This window comes from Leptopilina heterotoma, unplaced genomic scaffold (assembly GCF_015476425.1).
Source record: "Leptopilina heterotoma isolate Lh14 unplaced genomic scaffold, ASM1547642v1 Lhet_8, whole genome shotgun sequence".
Lineage (NCBI taxonomy): Eukaryota > Metazoa > Arthropoda > Insecta > Hymenoptera > Figitidae > Leptopilina > Leptopilina heterotoma.
This window is the reverse complement of record NW_025111180.1, coordinates 493,921-509,729: the sequence shown is the minus strand read 5'-3', so window position 1 is coordinate 509,729 and position 15,809 is coordinate 493,921. Positions and strand designations below refer to the sequence as shown.

The 15,809-nt window shown below is 28.4% G+C and overlaps 1 protein-coding gene across 1 annotated transcript; it reads left to right on the top strand.

Annotated features, from left to right (window-relative positions):
• The first annotated feature begins 2,961 nt into the window (after nt 1-2,961).
• LOC122510985 (chromatin-remodeling complex ATPase chain Iswi) lies at nt 2,962-15,628 on the top strand. The gene is made up of 4 exons (XM_043625957.1): nt 2,962-3,784; nt 6,552-8,295; nt 8,384-8,685; nt 14,879-15,628. The coding sequence occupies exons 1-4, from the start codon at nt 3,207-3,209 to the stop codon at nt 15,342-15,344; spliced, it is 3,090 nt and encodes a 1,029-aa protein (XP_043481892.1). The 5' UTR covers nt 2,962-3,206; the 3' UTR covers nt 15,345-15,628.
• The last annotated feature ends 181 nt before the right edge of the window (nt 15,629-15,809 follow it).

Sequence of the window (15,809 nt, the reverse complement as noted above, 5' to 3'; positions counted from 1 at the left end):
ACGTACCTCACACTGGAAGCCCACTTTCAAATGTACGTCTATAGACGTACCCTCACAGTCAAGGGGTTAAATAAAGATTATCATTTCCTATTATTTCTATTATTTTTATTATTTTCTTTTTTGAAAGAAATAATTTTGAATACAAAAATATTCAAACTGTAAAAAAGTGAAATAAATCCCCAGTAAAAAAAAAAGTATTCAGAATAGAGAAAAAGTATTGGTGGAGACGTTCGGTGAATGCGTTTTCGCGACAAAACCGTATTGGTGGGTCACGGTGAATACATATTTCGCTTACCGTGAATACTTTTTTTAAAAACTTTCGATTTAAAGATTCCTAAGCAAAGTTGAGAATATTTATAAAGAGCGTAAGTGACCTGAAGTATAAAAATGACTATTGCGAGAAGGAAATAAGAAATTTAAAAAAAAAACGAAAAATTAAATGTGACAAACAGATTGTCAAATGTTGATCAATTACCATATGCTTTTCTGTGCCTACAACGTATGATGATTAAAAGGAACTTTGACGTTACCGGCGGAACTTACTGTTTCACATACATTTACTTGGATTTCTCAAGTTTCTGTCGGTATCGTCAATGTTCCTTTTCATCATCATACGCTGTAGGTTTGTCACATTTAATTTTTCGTTTTTTCTCAAAATTTCTTATTTCCTTCTCGCAATCGTCATTTTTATACTTCAGATCACTTACGCTCTTTATAAATATTCTCAACTTTGCTTAGGAATCTTTAAATCGAGAGTTTAAAAAAAAAGTATTCACGGTAAGCGAAATGTATTCACCGTGACCCACCAATACGGTTTTGTCGCGAAAACGCATTCACCGAACGTCTCCACCAATACTTTTTCTCTATTCTGAATACTTTTTTTTTTACTGGGTCCCCTACTGTAGGCTTTTAGTTTATCTAAAAAGTAAGTCAGAATGCATTTAATCAGGCGAACGTTCTTTTTAATACCAATCTTTTAATGAAATTTAATTTAGGAAATAATTATTTTTCTACAGATATACTTAAATTTAAAATTTTATTTTTTTCAATAAATTTGATTTTTTTAGTATTTTTTTATTATTTTATAAAATTTGTTTACAAAATTAGTTTATAAAAAAAACAAATTAATAAAAAATTGATAAATAGAAAATAGTACTAAATTATAGTCTAAATTTGAACTATATTATGGTCGAAAGAAATTTGAAAATAATTTTTAAAAATGTTTACAGAGAAATATAGGTATTTATATAGAGAAACAAGTAAATATTAGACAGTTATTTTGTTTTTTAAGACTAAGACGTAAAAGAATTTTGTTTTCTAAACTGATAAATGTAATTATTTATTTCGATTACAATCGGGAAAATTAATTTTCGTGAATAAAATAAAGGCGCTAGCACAGCTCCTACTGCCTGCCTGCCTGCCTGCAGGTTGACATGGTAACACATAAGAGTAAGAGAGTCAGAAAATTCAAATTAAATGTTTTTTCTCTCTCACTCTTATGGCGCCTGCCTGCGCAGGCAGGCAGGCAGTAGAGGTGAGAGTGTACCTTAATAGTCATTTGATCTAATTTAAAGGTTATAAATATTCAAATGATCTAAAGAACATTGAATATAATGTGATTTTATATAAAAGTCTAATTAATAAAATGAGTTTATTCTATAATTTATTTTTAAGCCAATAATCAAAATATCCAATTCGCATTTTCTATAATCATAAGCAATTATAAAATTTTTTCACGCAAACTTTCAACTGATAAAATAGTTGTATAAGCCAAAGTTTATTTTTTATAATTTTATAATAACCTAATTTTAAAGTGTTATAATTTTTAATTTGTATAAATTGTAATTTAACAAATGTCTGTCAAATCTAAATGTAGTAAAATATAATTTATTTAAATAAAATATCTTTTTTAAAAAATGCTAACAACCTCGAATCGTCAATTGATCAAATATTCAAAACATCTAATCGTCATTTCGTCCAATGCTAAAAACATCGAATCGTCAAATGGTCGAATGCTCAAAACATCGAATCGTCAATTGATCAAATATTCAAAACATCTAATCGTCATTTCGTCCAATGCTCGAAACGTCGAATCGACAAAAATTGGAAAAATTTGCTTGGTTTAAATAAATGTTAACTTACATCAAGCAAATTTTTCAACTTTTTCTCGATTCGACGTTTCGAGCATTGGACGAAATGACGATTAGATGTTTTGAATATTTGATCAATTGACGATTCGATGTTTTAAGCATTCGACCATTTGACGATTCGATGTTTTTAGCATTGGACGAAATGACGATTAGATGTTTTGAATATTTGATCAATTGACGATTCGAGGTTGTTAGCATTTTTTAAAAAAGATATTTTATTTAAATAAATTATATTTTACTACATTTAGATTTGACAGACATTTGTTAAATTACAATTTATACAAATTAAAAATTATAACACTTTAAAATTAGGTTATTATAAAATTATAAAAAATAAACTTTGGCTTATACAACTATTTTATCAGTTGAAAGTTTGCGTGAAAAAATTTTATAATTGCTTATGATTATAGAAAATGCGAATTGGATATTTTGATTATTGGCTTAAAAATAAATTATAGAATAAACTCATTTTATTAATTAGACTTTTATATAAAATCACATTATATTCAATGTTCTTTAGATCATTTGAATATTTATAACCTTTAAATTAGATCAAATGACTATTAGAGCATTTGCATAAACGGGGATAAACAGGCGTCTCAAAAATTTTAATTGTATTTATAACACTATATTACACGTTTTACACGAATGTCAAGAAGAATTAATAAAAGAGAAATAATTATCATCAATTGGTAAAAAAAAGTACCTCTAAACGTTAATTACTTGTGAATTCGCCCTAAGGTATCAGCAAATCATGGTAATTTACGTATACGATATAACAGACCTAACAGACATTCCCAATTCTGGTCAATGTCTCAATGACGCTCCGAAACTTGGAGGGATCGTGTACAAGATGGCGACAATGTGTGTTATTAATTTATAATTTTTAATACGCCGGGTCTTTTTTTAAACAAAAAACGAACGTGTCTGTGTGAACATTTTACAAACTGTTCTTATCAAAGTGTTAACGAAATTATTCCATCGCATGTGATTCAAAAAGACATTAATCAAGTGATTTTTATCAAAGAAAAGTGTGAAAAATCACATTTTCTCAAAATGTCAAAGACAGATGAAAATGCATTTCCCGGAGAGACGGGAGAAAATTCCAATGATTCCTCAGCAGAAACAACATCATCAAGAGGTGGTGGTGATTTTGAGACAAAAATTGAAACCGACAGAAGTAAACGTTTCGATTTTTTACTGAAACAAACTGAAATTTTTTCCCATTTTATGACAAACAATCAAAAGGACAAGAGTCCTACAAAACCAAAAGCTGGTAGACCAAGGAAGCAACCTCAAGCAGATCCAAAAACACCACCACAAACATCTCAACCTCAACCTCAATCTCAATCTCTATCTCAAGAGTCAAACAAGTCGTCTGATGTTGCTGATCATAGGCACAGTAAAACAGAACAAGAAGAAGATGAGGAATTACTTGCCGAAAGTAATAATACAACAACTGGTCCAACAACGCGTTTTGAATCATCGCCAAATTACATAAAATCCGGAGAATTACGAGACTATCAAATTCGAGGTCTAAATTGGATGATTTCTTTGTATGAGAATGGAATTAACGGAATTCTGGCTGATGAAATGGGTCTGGGAAAAACTCTTCAGACAATTTCTCTTCTTGGGTAATTTAAATGTCTCTTTAATTTCTTTTCAGGGTTTTTTCCAAGAAATTCATTTTTTTCGAAAATAAATTTATTTAGACTAAATTAATAAAATAATGCAAATTTAATAATTTTGACATAACCTAGAAATTAATAATAATCGAAAAATTCTGGTTTAAATAAACCAAATATTTATTTTATAAATTACTTTTAAAAACTACTTCAATTAATGCAAATTGTGATATAAATATATCACAATTTTAATGTATTTAAAATGTAATTTATTGGAAATTTAGTGGACCAATTTTAACTACATTTTTATTTATTAAAATTTCAATTTAATTCGATTTCAGCTTCAATTTATTCCATTTTCAATTAATTTGTGCTGAACTGTATCAGAAATTTAATTTATCCAAATTTTAATCCTTTCAAAAAAATATTTACTGAAATTTCAATTTAAGATCTAAATAATAATAAGAAATAATAATAAAAAATAATAATAAGAAATAAAAAAAAATAAAGAAATTTTTGTTAAAATTTATATTATAATTAATATTATAAAAATAATAAATATATATAGGGGAAAGAGCGCCAAGATAGACATTTCGTTTAAAATTTTTGTATAAAGTAGGAGCACCTTATGCTTTTTGTTATTTTTGTTGTTAGTATAGACGAAGTTCTTGATGTACATTTGAAAGAAAAAAAGCAATTTGTTTTTATTCTGCACACACTTCCTGAAATTTGTGTCTCACGAAGTTTTCTTATAATTTCTTCCTAAATCAGTAAAGTTATTTAAATTATAGTTTTTTAATAGGCCAAAAGATACTTAGTATATTGTCAGGGTGGTCACAAGTTTCAGATTATCAATTTCCCTGACAATTTACTGACATTAAAATTATATTCCCTGACGAAATTCTTTTTGCAGGAAAATATAAAAGTTTACAGAAAATGAGTAAAATTTATGAATTTTAATAATTTCTAAAAATAACAATTTTAACCCTTCCTGAATTCAATTATTTTCTATAATTTACTACCAAAACTTCATCTCTACATCAATTATTTAAATAATTTTCCGAAAGTTCTATTAGAATTCAATTATTTAAATACAAAAAGTAAATTTTTTATAATAATTGTAATTGTCCATGTTCTTTTCTTAAGTTATTAAGGTAGGGTGTTGTGGGGTGATGTGCAATGTTTTTTTTCGTTGGACGAAAAACATGTCAAATAATTAAATTTTGAAATATTTCAAAATTGAATGACTTAAAGGCATTATAATAGAATATTTCTGCATTTTATACTAAAAGATGTGGTATTTTGTTGCAATATTTGGAAGAAAAGTCGAAAAGTCGCAATTTTTGAAAATAAATCGAAAAAAGTCTCAATTTTCTTGATTTCCCTGACAAAAAAATTTTTTTTGTCGGTCATTTCCTTTACTTTACTGACAAAAATTTTGTTTTCCTGACATTTCCCTATTATAATAAATATAAGCAATAATAATAAAAAATTAATATTATTTATTAATAATACTTTTTCACCTTTTGCACCCTTTTTGTTAAATTGTCTCTACTTCATATACATATTTAGTTGTTGTTTTAAAACTTTTTTTAATAATTTATCTAAACGTTAGCTTGCCCGTATATTGAAATATTAAAAACTATTTATTTTGACTGGACAAATAGAGTCCCTTTTTTATTTGGCCAGATTTAGATATTAATTGTATATTTTTTTAGATACACTGGCCAAATAAGAAAATTTATTCTGCCAGTTCACTGGCAGAATATTTAAACTACCTTATTTTGACAGTTAACTGGCCGAATAGCCACTCCATATTAATATTTCAATTTAATAAAATTTAATTCGTTTTGAGCTTCAATTTATTTCAACTTTAATTAATCTCCACTGCAATAAATAAAAAATTAAATTCAACTAAATTGTAATCCATAGAAAATATAATTTAATGAAACTTCAATCTTACCCAAATTTTTATTTATTAAAATTAAAATTTATTAAATTTAATTCGATTTGAGTTTTAACCTTTAATTTAATTAATTTGTGCTGAACTGGATAAAAATTTAATTTATCTGAATTTTAATTCATTTAAATAATGAAATAATGAAATTTCAATTTTAACCAACTTTTTATATATTAATACTTCAATTTAATCAAATTTAATTTCATTTGTGGTTGAATTTATTCTAATTTTATTGAATCTTCACTGAAATTAATAAAAACTTTAATGTATCCAAATTTTAATCCATTCAAAATATAATTTTTTGAAATGAAATTTTTAACTAAATTTTTATTTATTAAAATTTTAATTTAATAGGTATATTTAATTCGATTTTTGTTTCAATTTATTTCAATTTTAATCAATCTTTACTGAAGTGAATAAAAAATTAAATTTAACCAAATTTTAATCGATACAAAATATAATTTAATTAAACTTCAATTTTAATCAACCTTTATATCACATTTATATCGAAAAATAATTCACCTTTTTTACCTACTTTGATGAAAAAAGAAATTCCTTAAATTAAAATTATTTTTCAATATTCTAATATGTTATTTTAACGTTAAAATTCAGAAAATACTTTTGATTAAAAATATTTTCATAAATTACTGATTGCAATAAAAATTAATAAATTAAATTTTATAGTTATGTACTTAGAAACAAATTAATTTGTTTAATAGTGACGCAAAATTATTGTAATACAAATTTAATCTGAAGAAGAAATAAAATATTTAAATTTGGTGATTTTTGCATAAATAAATTTATCCTATTTTTCAGATATATGAAGCATTTTCGCAACGTTTCCGGTCCACATTTAGTCGTCGTTCCAAAGACAACTCTCGCCAATTGGATGAATGAATTCAAAAAATGGTGTCCTTCATTAAGAACAGTATTTCTCATTGGTGATATTGACACTAGAAATACATTTATTCGAGAAGTTATGTTACCCGGTGAATGGGACGTTTGTGTGACATCTTATGAAATGGTACTACGTGAAAAATGGGTATTTAAAAAATTCAATTGGCGCTATATGGTTGTCGACGAGGCGCATCGTTTAAAAAACGAAAAATCCAAATTATCAGAAATTCTACGAGAATGCAAGACTGCAAATCGTTTACTTCTCACTGGTACACCATTGCAAAATAATCTCCACGAATTATGGTCACTTCTCAATTTTCTTCTACCCGATGTATTTAATAGTAGCGATGATTTTGATGCATGGTTCAATACAAACAGTTTTCTCGGTGATAATTCACTGGTTGAACGTTTACACGCCGTCCTTAGACCATTTTTACTACGACGTTTGAAATCAGAAGTGGAAAAGGGTTTAAAACCAAAAAAAGAAATGAAAGTCTACATTGGTTTAAGTAAAATGCAACGCGAATGGTATACAAAAGTATTAATGAAGGACATTGATATTGTTAATGGAGCGGGAAAAATTGAAAAAATGCGGCTGCAAAATATTCTCATGCAATTGAGAAAATGTTGTAATCATCCGTATTTATTCGATGGCGCCGAGCCTGGTCCACCTTACACAACTGACGAGCATTTAGTCTACAATTGCGGTAAAATGGTAATTTTGGATAAACTTTTGCCAAAATTACAGCAACAAGAATCGAGGGTATTAATTTTCAGTCAAATGACACGCATGCTGGATATTCTCGAGGATTATTGTCACTGGAGATGTTATCAGTATTGCCGTCTCGATGGTAATACGGCGCACGAGGATCGTCAACGACAAATCAATGAATACAATGCTCCGGGTAGTGAGAAATTTATTTTCATGCTCTCAACACGTGCCGGTGGTTTGGGTATTAATTTAGCAACAGCCGATGTGGTTATTATTTTCGATTCCGATTGGAATCCACAAATGGATCTTCAAGCTATGGATCGTGCCCATCGCATTGGTCAACAGAAGCAAGTGAGAGTTTTTCGTTTCATCACTGAGAATACGGTGGAGGAGAAGATCGTCGAACGTGCTGAGGTTAAATTACGTTTGGATAAATTGGTCATTCAACAAGGTAGATTAGTTGACGCGAAGCAAAATGCATTGAATAAAGATGAAATGTTGAATATTATTCGACACGGAGCGAATGAGGTGTTTGCATCAAAGGACAGCGCAATCACTGACGAGGATATTGACACGATTCTCAAGAAGGGCGAGGACAAAACTGAAGAGAGTAAACAAAAATTGGAAAGTATGGGTGAATCGTCATTGCGTAATTTCACCGTTGACGCGCCAACCGACTCGGTTTATCAATTCGAGGGACAGGATTATCGTGAGAAGCAAAAAATTCCCGGTATTGGCAACTGGATTGAACCGCCTAAACGTGAACGAAAGGCGAATTATGCTGTTGATGCGTATTTTAGAGAAGCACTTCGTGTTTCCGAGCCAAAAGCACCGAAAGCACCGCGACCACCAAAGCAACCGATTGTTCAAGATTTTCAATTCTTCCCTCCGAGACTCTTTGAGCTTCTAGATCAGGAAATTTACTATTTCAGACAAACTGTCGGTTATAAGGTGACTCTATGTTCCCTTTGTTCTATTTTGTTTTTCTATTTTGTTAATCTTGAATTCATTTTTTCGTAATGATTATCTTTTTCTCCAGGTTCCGAAAAATCCCGAATTAGGTTCGGATGCGGCTCGTGTTCAGAAGGAGGAACAACGAAAGATTGACGATGCTCAACCACTTTCAGATGATGAGGTGAAGGAGAAGGAAGATTTACTCATTCAGGGATTTACTAATTGGACGAAACGTGATTTTAACCAGTTTATAAAGGCGAACGAGAAATACGGTCGCGATGATATTGAAAATATTGCTAAGGAAGTTGAAGGCAAAACACCAGAAGAAGTGATGGAATATTCCGCTGTATTTTGGGAACGTTGCCATGAACTTCAGGATATCGACAGGTAAACAAGTTTTTCCTACTTGATAAAAAACAGACAGGCATCGGATTGATTTTTAGATTACCAGAAAATTTTTCAACTTTTTCTCTTATTCCGATAATAACTTGAATTCAAAGTTCTTTTAAATTTCAATTATTTTCAAATCACTTTTCAAATTTTTTTTCTAAAACATTATTCTTAAAAAATTTAATTAAAATTATCCATAGCATAAAATTTATTTCAATATAATTTGACGAAATTTACAATTTTTTAATTAATTTACTTTAGAAAATTGAATTATCTAAAAAACAATTGTAAGTAAAATTATTTCAAAACCTAATTTTTTCAGAATTTAATTAAATTATTCAAAAAAATTCAACAATTTTGTTTAATCAGGGTTGACACAGGTCAGGAAAAAAAATTAAATTTTTTGAATTTATAAGAAAATTCTGAATTTTGGTGTCTCTTTTGTTTGCCTTATAAACTATGAAATTGCAAAGAATTCAAATACAAGCCCTTCAATTTTTTCTATTTCTAATAATAATAATAATATCTTTTTAAATAACTTAATTCTTGAACAACTATCATAAAATTATTACTTATAATAAATTTTTAAAAATTCTCTTTAAAATTTCAATTATTTTTAGAAATAATAAAATTCTTCTCCGAAATTCAATTATTTTCAAAAATTTTCCTCATTTTAATTATTTATAATATCTACTATTTTAATAAAATTTTTTAAAATAATTCAATTATTGAAACAAAATATTAATAAAAATTTCACAGGAATTCAATTACTTAACAGTTTTTTATAAATTTCTTCGCACCAATTCAATTATTTTTCATTTTTTAATGAAGTTTCTCGAAGGAATTCAAATATATTCAGAAAATTAAAAAAAATAGTTCTGACATATTCAATTATATCGAAAATTTTTTAAAAACTTTGAAAGAATTCTATTATTTAAAAAAAAGTTGACAAAATTCTTTACAAGATTTAGTTAATAAGAGTGCAATTTTAATAAAATTTTCCTAATAATTCAATTATTTTCAATACAATAAATTCTTCTTGAGAATTCAATTATTTTCACAAATAATTCATTTTTTATGGGAATTTTTCGTTCACAAACTACTTCACACTTCTAGGGATGGGGGGGGGGGGGTGTCAAGCTGTGTGTGACGAAATGTGAAAAAAAAAATTATTTCCTATGTAAAAAATGTGACGAAGGAAGGGGAGGGGGGTAAAAATTCGTTCGAAAATGCGTGACGTAGTGTGTGAATTTGGTCCCTATTGGGACGCATGATTATTCTCCAAATTTCCCCAAATGTCATTTTACCGAACTGCACTTTTGCGAATAGTAATTTTTGCAAAAAGTCATTTTTACGAATTGTCATTTTTGCGAAAAGCCATTTTTGCAAATTGTCATTTTTGCGAATTGTCACTTTTACGAAAAGACATTTTTGCGAAAAGCCATTTTTGTGAAATATCATTTTTACGATTTGTCATTTTTGCGATAATTACTATAGTAAACTTGTATGCATATATAGATTCACTATAGGAATTTTCGCAAAAATGACAATTCGTAAAAATGACTTTTCGCAAAAATGACTATTCGCAAAAATGACAATTCGTAAAAATGGCGATTCGCAAAAGTGACAATTCGCAAAAATGCCATTTCTCAAAAATGACCTTTCGCAAAAATGACAATTCGCAAAAATGACTAATCGTAAAAATGACATTTCACAAAAATGGCTTTTCGTAAAAATGGCGATTCGCAAAAGTGCAAATTCGGAAAAATGACAATTCGTAAAAATGACTTTTCGCAAAAATGACTATTCGCAAAAGTGCAGTTCGGTAAAATGACATTTCGGAAAAATGACATTAGGGGAATAATCATGTCCCTATTTAATTTTACAAAATTTGGATTATTCGAAAAGTTTTCAATTTTTACTGAAAAAATTCCAAAAAATTACTAGTAAATAACTAATTTAAAAAAAATTTGAATTAACATTTTTCAAAGAACTGAGTTCTTTAGAATTTTTTATTGAAATTGTTCAAAATTAAAAACTTTGCCAATTAAATTTCAATTTGATACCTTTGTAAATTTATTTATTTTAAAAAAATTATACTATATATTATCTTCCAATATTTAATTATTATCTAAAAATCGAAACTCAAATTCTTCTCTATATCAATTATTTTTGATAATTTTTATTACCCGTGTGGAAAAAGCCCCCATCAAGCCCACACGACGTGAGGGCCCCCGGCGGGGGCCGACGAGGGCTGATCCATGTGGGCAAATCCTTGAGGGCCCACGCGAGGGGCCCGCATGGATCACCCACATCATTGACTATAGCAAAAATTTCTAAGTCCAAACAAAAAATATTTTTTTACATAACAAAAATTAATGTTTATAATGATTATAAACAATAAAAAACACGTTTTTAACAGAAATGTTTTGACATTTTTTTGAAAATATTGAACTTACATAAGGGCAAATCCTTGAGGGCCCACACGAGGGGCCCGCATGGATCGCCCACATCATTTACCAGCAAAAATTTCTAAGTCCAAACAAAAAATATTTTTTTACATAACAAAAATTAATGATTACAATGATTTTAAACAATGAATAACACGTTTTTTGTTATGGTGTATTAGTGTCAACAATGTTTTATTGAATCATCAAAAGCAAGTCAGCTAGTCACCTACTATAAAGAAATAAATTTCAACTAAGTTCCTTAGCACAGTGGTAAAGCGTTTGTCTGATAGTCCGTAGGTCGTAGGTTCTATTCCCGAGTGCGTCAGATGTTTTTTTTTTGGTCACGATTTAATTAAAAAAAGTAAAAATCGTTAAATAACAATGTTATTTATTAATAATTGAACTTGCTTGTTATTAATAAATAATTAATTTATTAACTTAATTTTGAAAAATAAAGTCGAGGGCAAAGATGAGGGCAAACGCGAGGGCCACGCAGGGGGCCGACGAGGGCGCCCGCGTGGATCGCCCATGCGGGCGCCCTCATCGATCAGCATGTCGTTTCCATGAGGGGCCTCGCCTGGATCACCCACGTGGGCCCCTCATGGATGTGGGCGATCCATGCGGGCCCCCGGCGTGGGCCAACACCACTTTTCCACACGGGTAGGTTCTTTGAGAATTGAATTATTCAAAAAAGTAAGAAAAAAAGTTCTTATTTAAAATTCAATTGTTTTCAATTAAATTTTTCCCTCTTTCGATTATCCAAAAATTTTTTAATTATTAGTCAAAAGATATAGAGCAAAATTTATAGCAAGAAGAAATAAATTCTATATATTTAAATCCCAACAAAATCATCTTTGATGCAAAAAACTCCGCCAAGTAAAAGCTTTTGTAATTGTTCAAACTATTACTGAAATAAAAGTTTACCAAGTAAAATTTATAACTAAAGTTTTTATGTTGATTTATTTTATTAATTTTACTAATTAGATTTACGAATTAAGTCAATGTTTCACGTTATATTTTGAATTGTAACAAATAATATGAAATTTAATTTCATGTTTAACATAAGTAAAAAATGAAATCTAATTATTCGTTTTTATAAAAAATTTCTATTTAAGGCAATTTTAAAATCTTGGCGTCAATACTTTCATCAATTAAGTAATTAAGTTAGAAAAACTTCAGTCTCTACGTTTGTCTAAATTTTAAAAATTCCAATTTTTTTGAGAAAAATCCAAATATTTCAAAAAATACGAAATGTATTGAAATTTCCTGAAATACATATCGAGATTGTAACCCAATTAAAAATATTCTACAATATTTTACATATCCGTTTAAAAGATATGTCTTTACGTTTGTCTAAATTTCACAAAAATTTAATTTTCTTTTGAAAAATCCAGAAATTTTAAAAAATACGAAATTTATTGAAATTTTCGGAAATATATATCGGGATTTTAACTCATTTAATAATATTTTAGAGTATCCTGCAAAATCCATTTAGTAGTTTAGGTTCTAGGTTTGTAGCGAACGTGATTGGGATTGATCTTCATAGTGTTTTCGACGAAAAACATCAAATTTTGGCCATTTTTCGCAAAAAAAGGCATGTACCCCCCCCCCCCCCCTAGCGCCCACAGTTTTTTACCTAGAAAGTTGAAAATTGGTATGCATATGTATTTTCAAAAATGGATTAAAGGAAAAATATAGCGAACACATTTGGTATTGATCTTCATTCTGTTTTTATCGAAAAAGTCAAAAATTTTGAAAATTTTGAAAAAAATCCATGTACCCCCCCCCTGGCGCCTACATTTTTTTACCTGCAGAGCTGAAAATTGGCATACTTATTCGTTTTTACGCATAGATTACAGGAAAAATATAGCGGAAGTGATTAGAATTTATTTTCATGGTGTTTTCATCGAAAAACTAAAATCTCTTTTTGCAAGCTCGAAAATTCTTTAACCCTTGCTGGTTCTCTCAATTCTTAATCTAGTGGACTGGCGTTATACATTTTTATTTACTTTTTCGTGTGGATTTCAACAAACATTCAGAAAAAATTATTGGAATTCATCTTCATATTTTTTTTTGCGAAAAACTAAAAAAATTTTTCGTTTTAAAAAAAAGTGTGTACCCCTCCTTGGTTTTCAGAATTCTTGGCCTATTGGACTGCAGTTTTGCTTATTTTATGTATTTTCGTGTGTAGATTCCAGGAAAAATATAGCGAACATGATTGGATTTGATCTTCATATTATTTTCAGCGAAAAACTCAAAGTTTTTAAAAATTTCGTCAAAAAAGCGTGTATTTCACCCTAGCACTTACAGTTTTTACCTAAAGAGCTGAAAATTGGTACACTTTTGTATTTTCACGTGTAGATTACAGGAAAAATATAGTGGAAATGATTAGAATTAATCTTCATTCCGTTTTGAGCGAAAACCTAAATTTTTTTTTCAATTTTTGATAATAATTATAATACCTATGCTAGTTCCCTCAATTCTTAGTCTAGTGGACTGGCGTTATATATTTTTATTTATTTTTTCGTGTAGATTTTAACAAACATACAGAAAAAATTATTGGAGTTCATCTTCATTTTTTTTTTGCGAAAAACTAAAAATTTTTTTTGTTTTAGAAAAAAAAGTGTGTATCCCTCCCTTGGTTTTCACAATTCTTGGCCTATTGGACTATAGTTTTGCTTATTTTATGAATTTTCATGTGTAGATTTCAGGAAAAATAGACCGAACATGATTGGATTTTATCTTCATATTTTTTTTTAGCGAAAAACTCTAAGTTTTTAAAAATTTTGTCAGAAATGCGTGTTTTTTACCCTAGCGCCCACAGTTTTTTATCTGAAGAGATGAAAATTGGTTATTTATTTATTTTCACCTGTAGATTACAGAAAAAATACAGCGAAAAATATTGGAGTTGATCTTTATATTTTTTCATCAAAAAAGTAAAAGTTTTAAACGTGGGTACGGAACCCTCGGTTTCAGTACGAGTTCTACTCGCACTTGTCCGGTTTTTTTTCAGTTTTCTTTGCTTAAATTCTATAAAAGTATCCAAAATATTGAATAAACTTATCCGAATTCTGTCTTTTATGATTCGATATTTTTTCAATATGGTGGCGATTTTCTACCGCTAATCTTGATATTCAACTAATTTAAACTTTTCGAAAAACTAAATTGTTCAAAATTCAAAATTTTTATTAGTTCCTAAAATTTTTATTTTTAACTCTTCGAAAATTCAATTACTTTCCAGAATTTTCAATTAAACATTTTCTCTAAATGTGTTTCTCTTAAAACAATTGTGTTTTGAATAGTTTTCAGAAAGTTCTTCAAGAATTCAATTATTTAAATTCAGAAATTAATTTTTTTATAAAAATTGAAACTATAACTTTTATTTTTAAAAATTCTTTAAGGTGGAAAAAAATTCAAGAACAGTTTAAGGTTAAATAAAACAAAAATGTTTGTATCATTTCTAGAAATATAATATTTTTCTACAACTCTGAATAAAATTGAATTCTGTTATTGGCAAAGTTCATAAAAATGAAAAAAAAGTGTAACTTAAAAATAAATTTTGGAAAAAATTTATTTTAATGAAAGATAATTTGAATTTTTAGGACAAAAGTATATTTTATAATTATACGCTAAAAACTTGCAAAAAAAGTTAATAATTATTGAAACAGTTATTATAACAATAATTAAATATTAAAATATTAATTATTATTCCAAATTAAATACTAATTTTCATTTTTCAGAGTAATGGCACAAATTGAACGTGGCGAAGCAAAAATACAGAGACGCGCAGGAATTAAAAAGGCTCTCGACGCAAAAATGGCACGATATCGTGCGCCTTTCCATCAATTGAGGATAGCCTACGGAACAAACAAGGGTAAAAATTACACCGAGGAAGAGGATAGATTTTTAGTTTGCATGCTGCATAAACTTGGCTTTGACAAGGAAAATGTTTACGAGGAATTACGCGCCACTGTGAGATCAGCTCCACAATTTCGTTTCGATTGGTTCGTTAAATCACGAACTGCTCTTGAATTACAACGACGATGTAATACTCTCATTACATTGATTGAACGCGAAAATCAAGAACTCGAGGAGCGCGAGAGACAGGAGAGAAAGAAAAAGGGCGGTAATGCCGGACCAAAATCGGCCTCAAAACGTAAAACGGAATATTTGCCAGCGCCTCAGCCAAGAAAGAAGAAGAAGTAGACAAAATACACCATTTAAATAAGACAAAAAAAAATAATTTATACTTTTAATTTTAAAGTTTCAAATTTTCATCATCTTTTATTGCAAGAAAAGAAAGATGCATTTGATTTTTTTTTAAATATAAAACGTTATCTTTCTTTCTCTGTTTAAAAAAAAATTATTCAACACACGATAAATTGAATAAAAAAGACAAATTGATTTGCATCTTTTTACTACTACATTTATTTATCTTCAACATTATAGATTTTTTTTTAAAGATAAGAAATAAAAATACAAAATTGCAATTTGTTCTTTCACTAAACCTTCTTTCACTCTTGTAGAAATGATCTTTATTTAGTTAATTTCTAGAAAAAACTTTTTCATTCTGATTTATGACAATTTTTTAATGAATATTTCTAACCCGCGTGTAAAGGCCTCCGAAAAAATTTTATTTTTAACAATGTTTAGCTACATTTTTTTTAAATT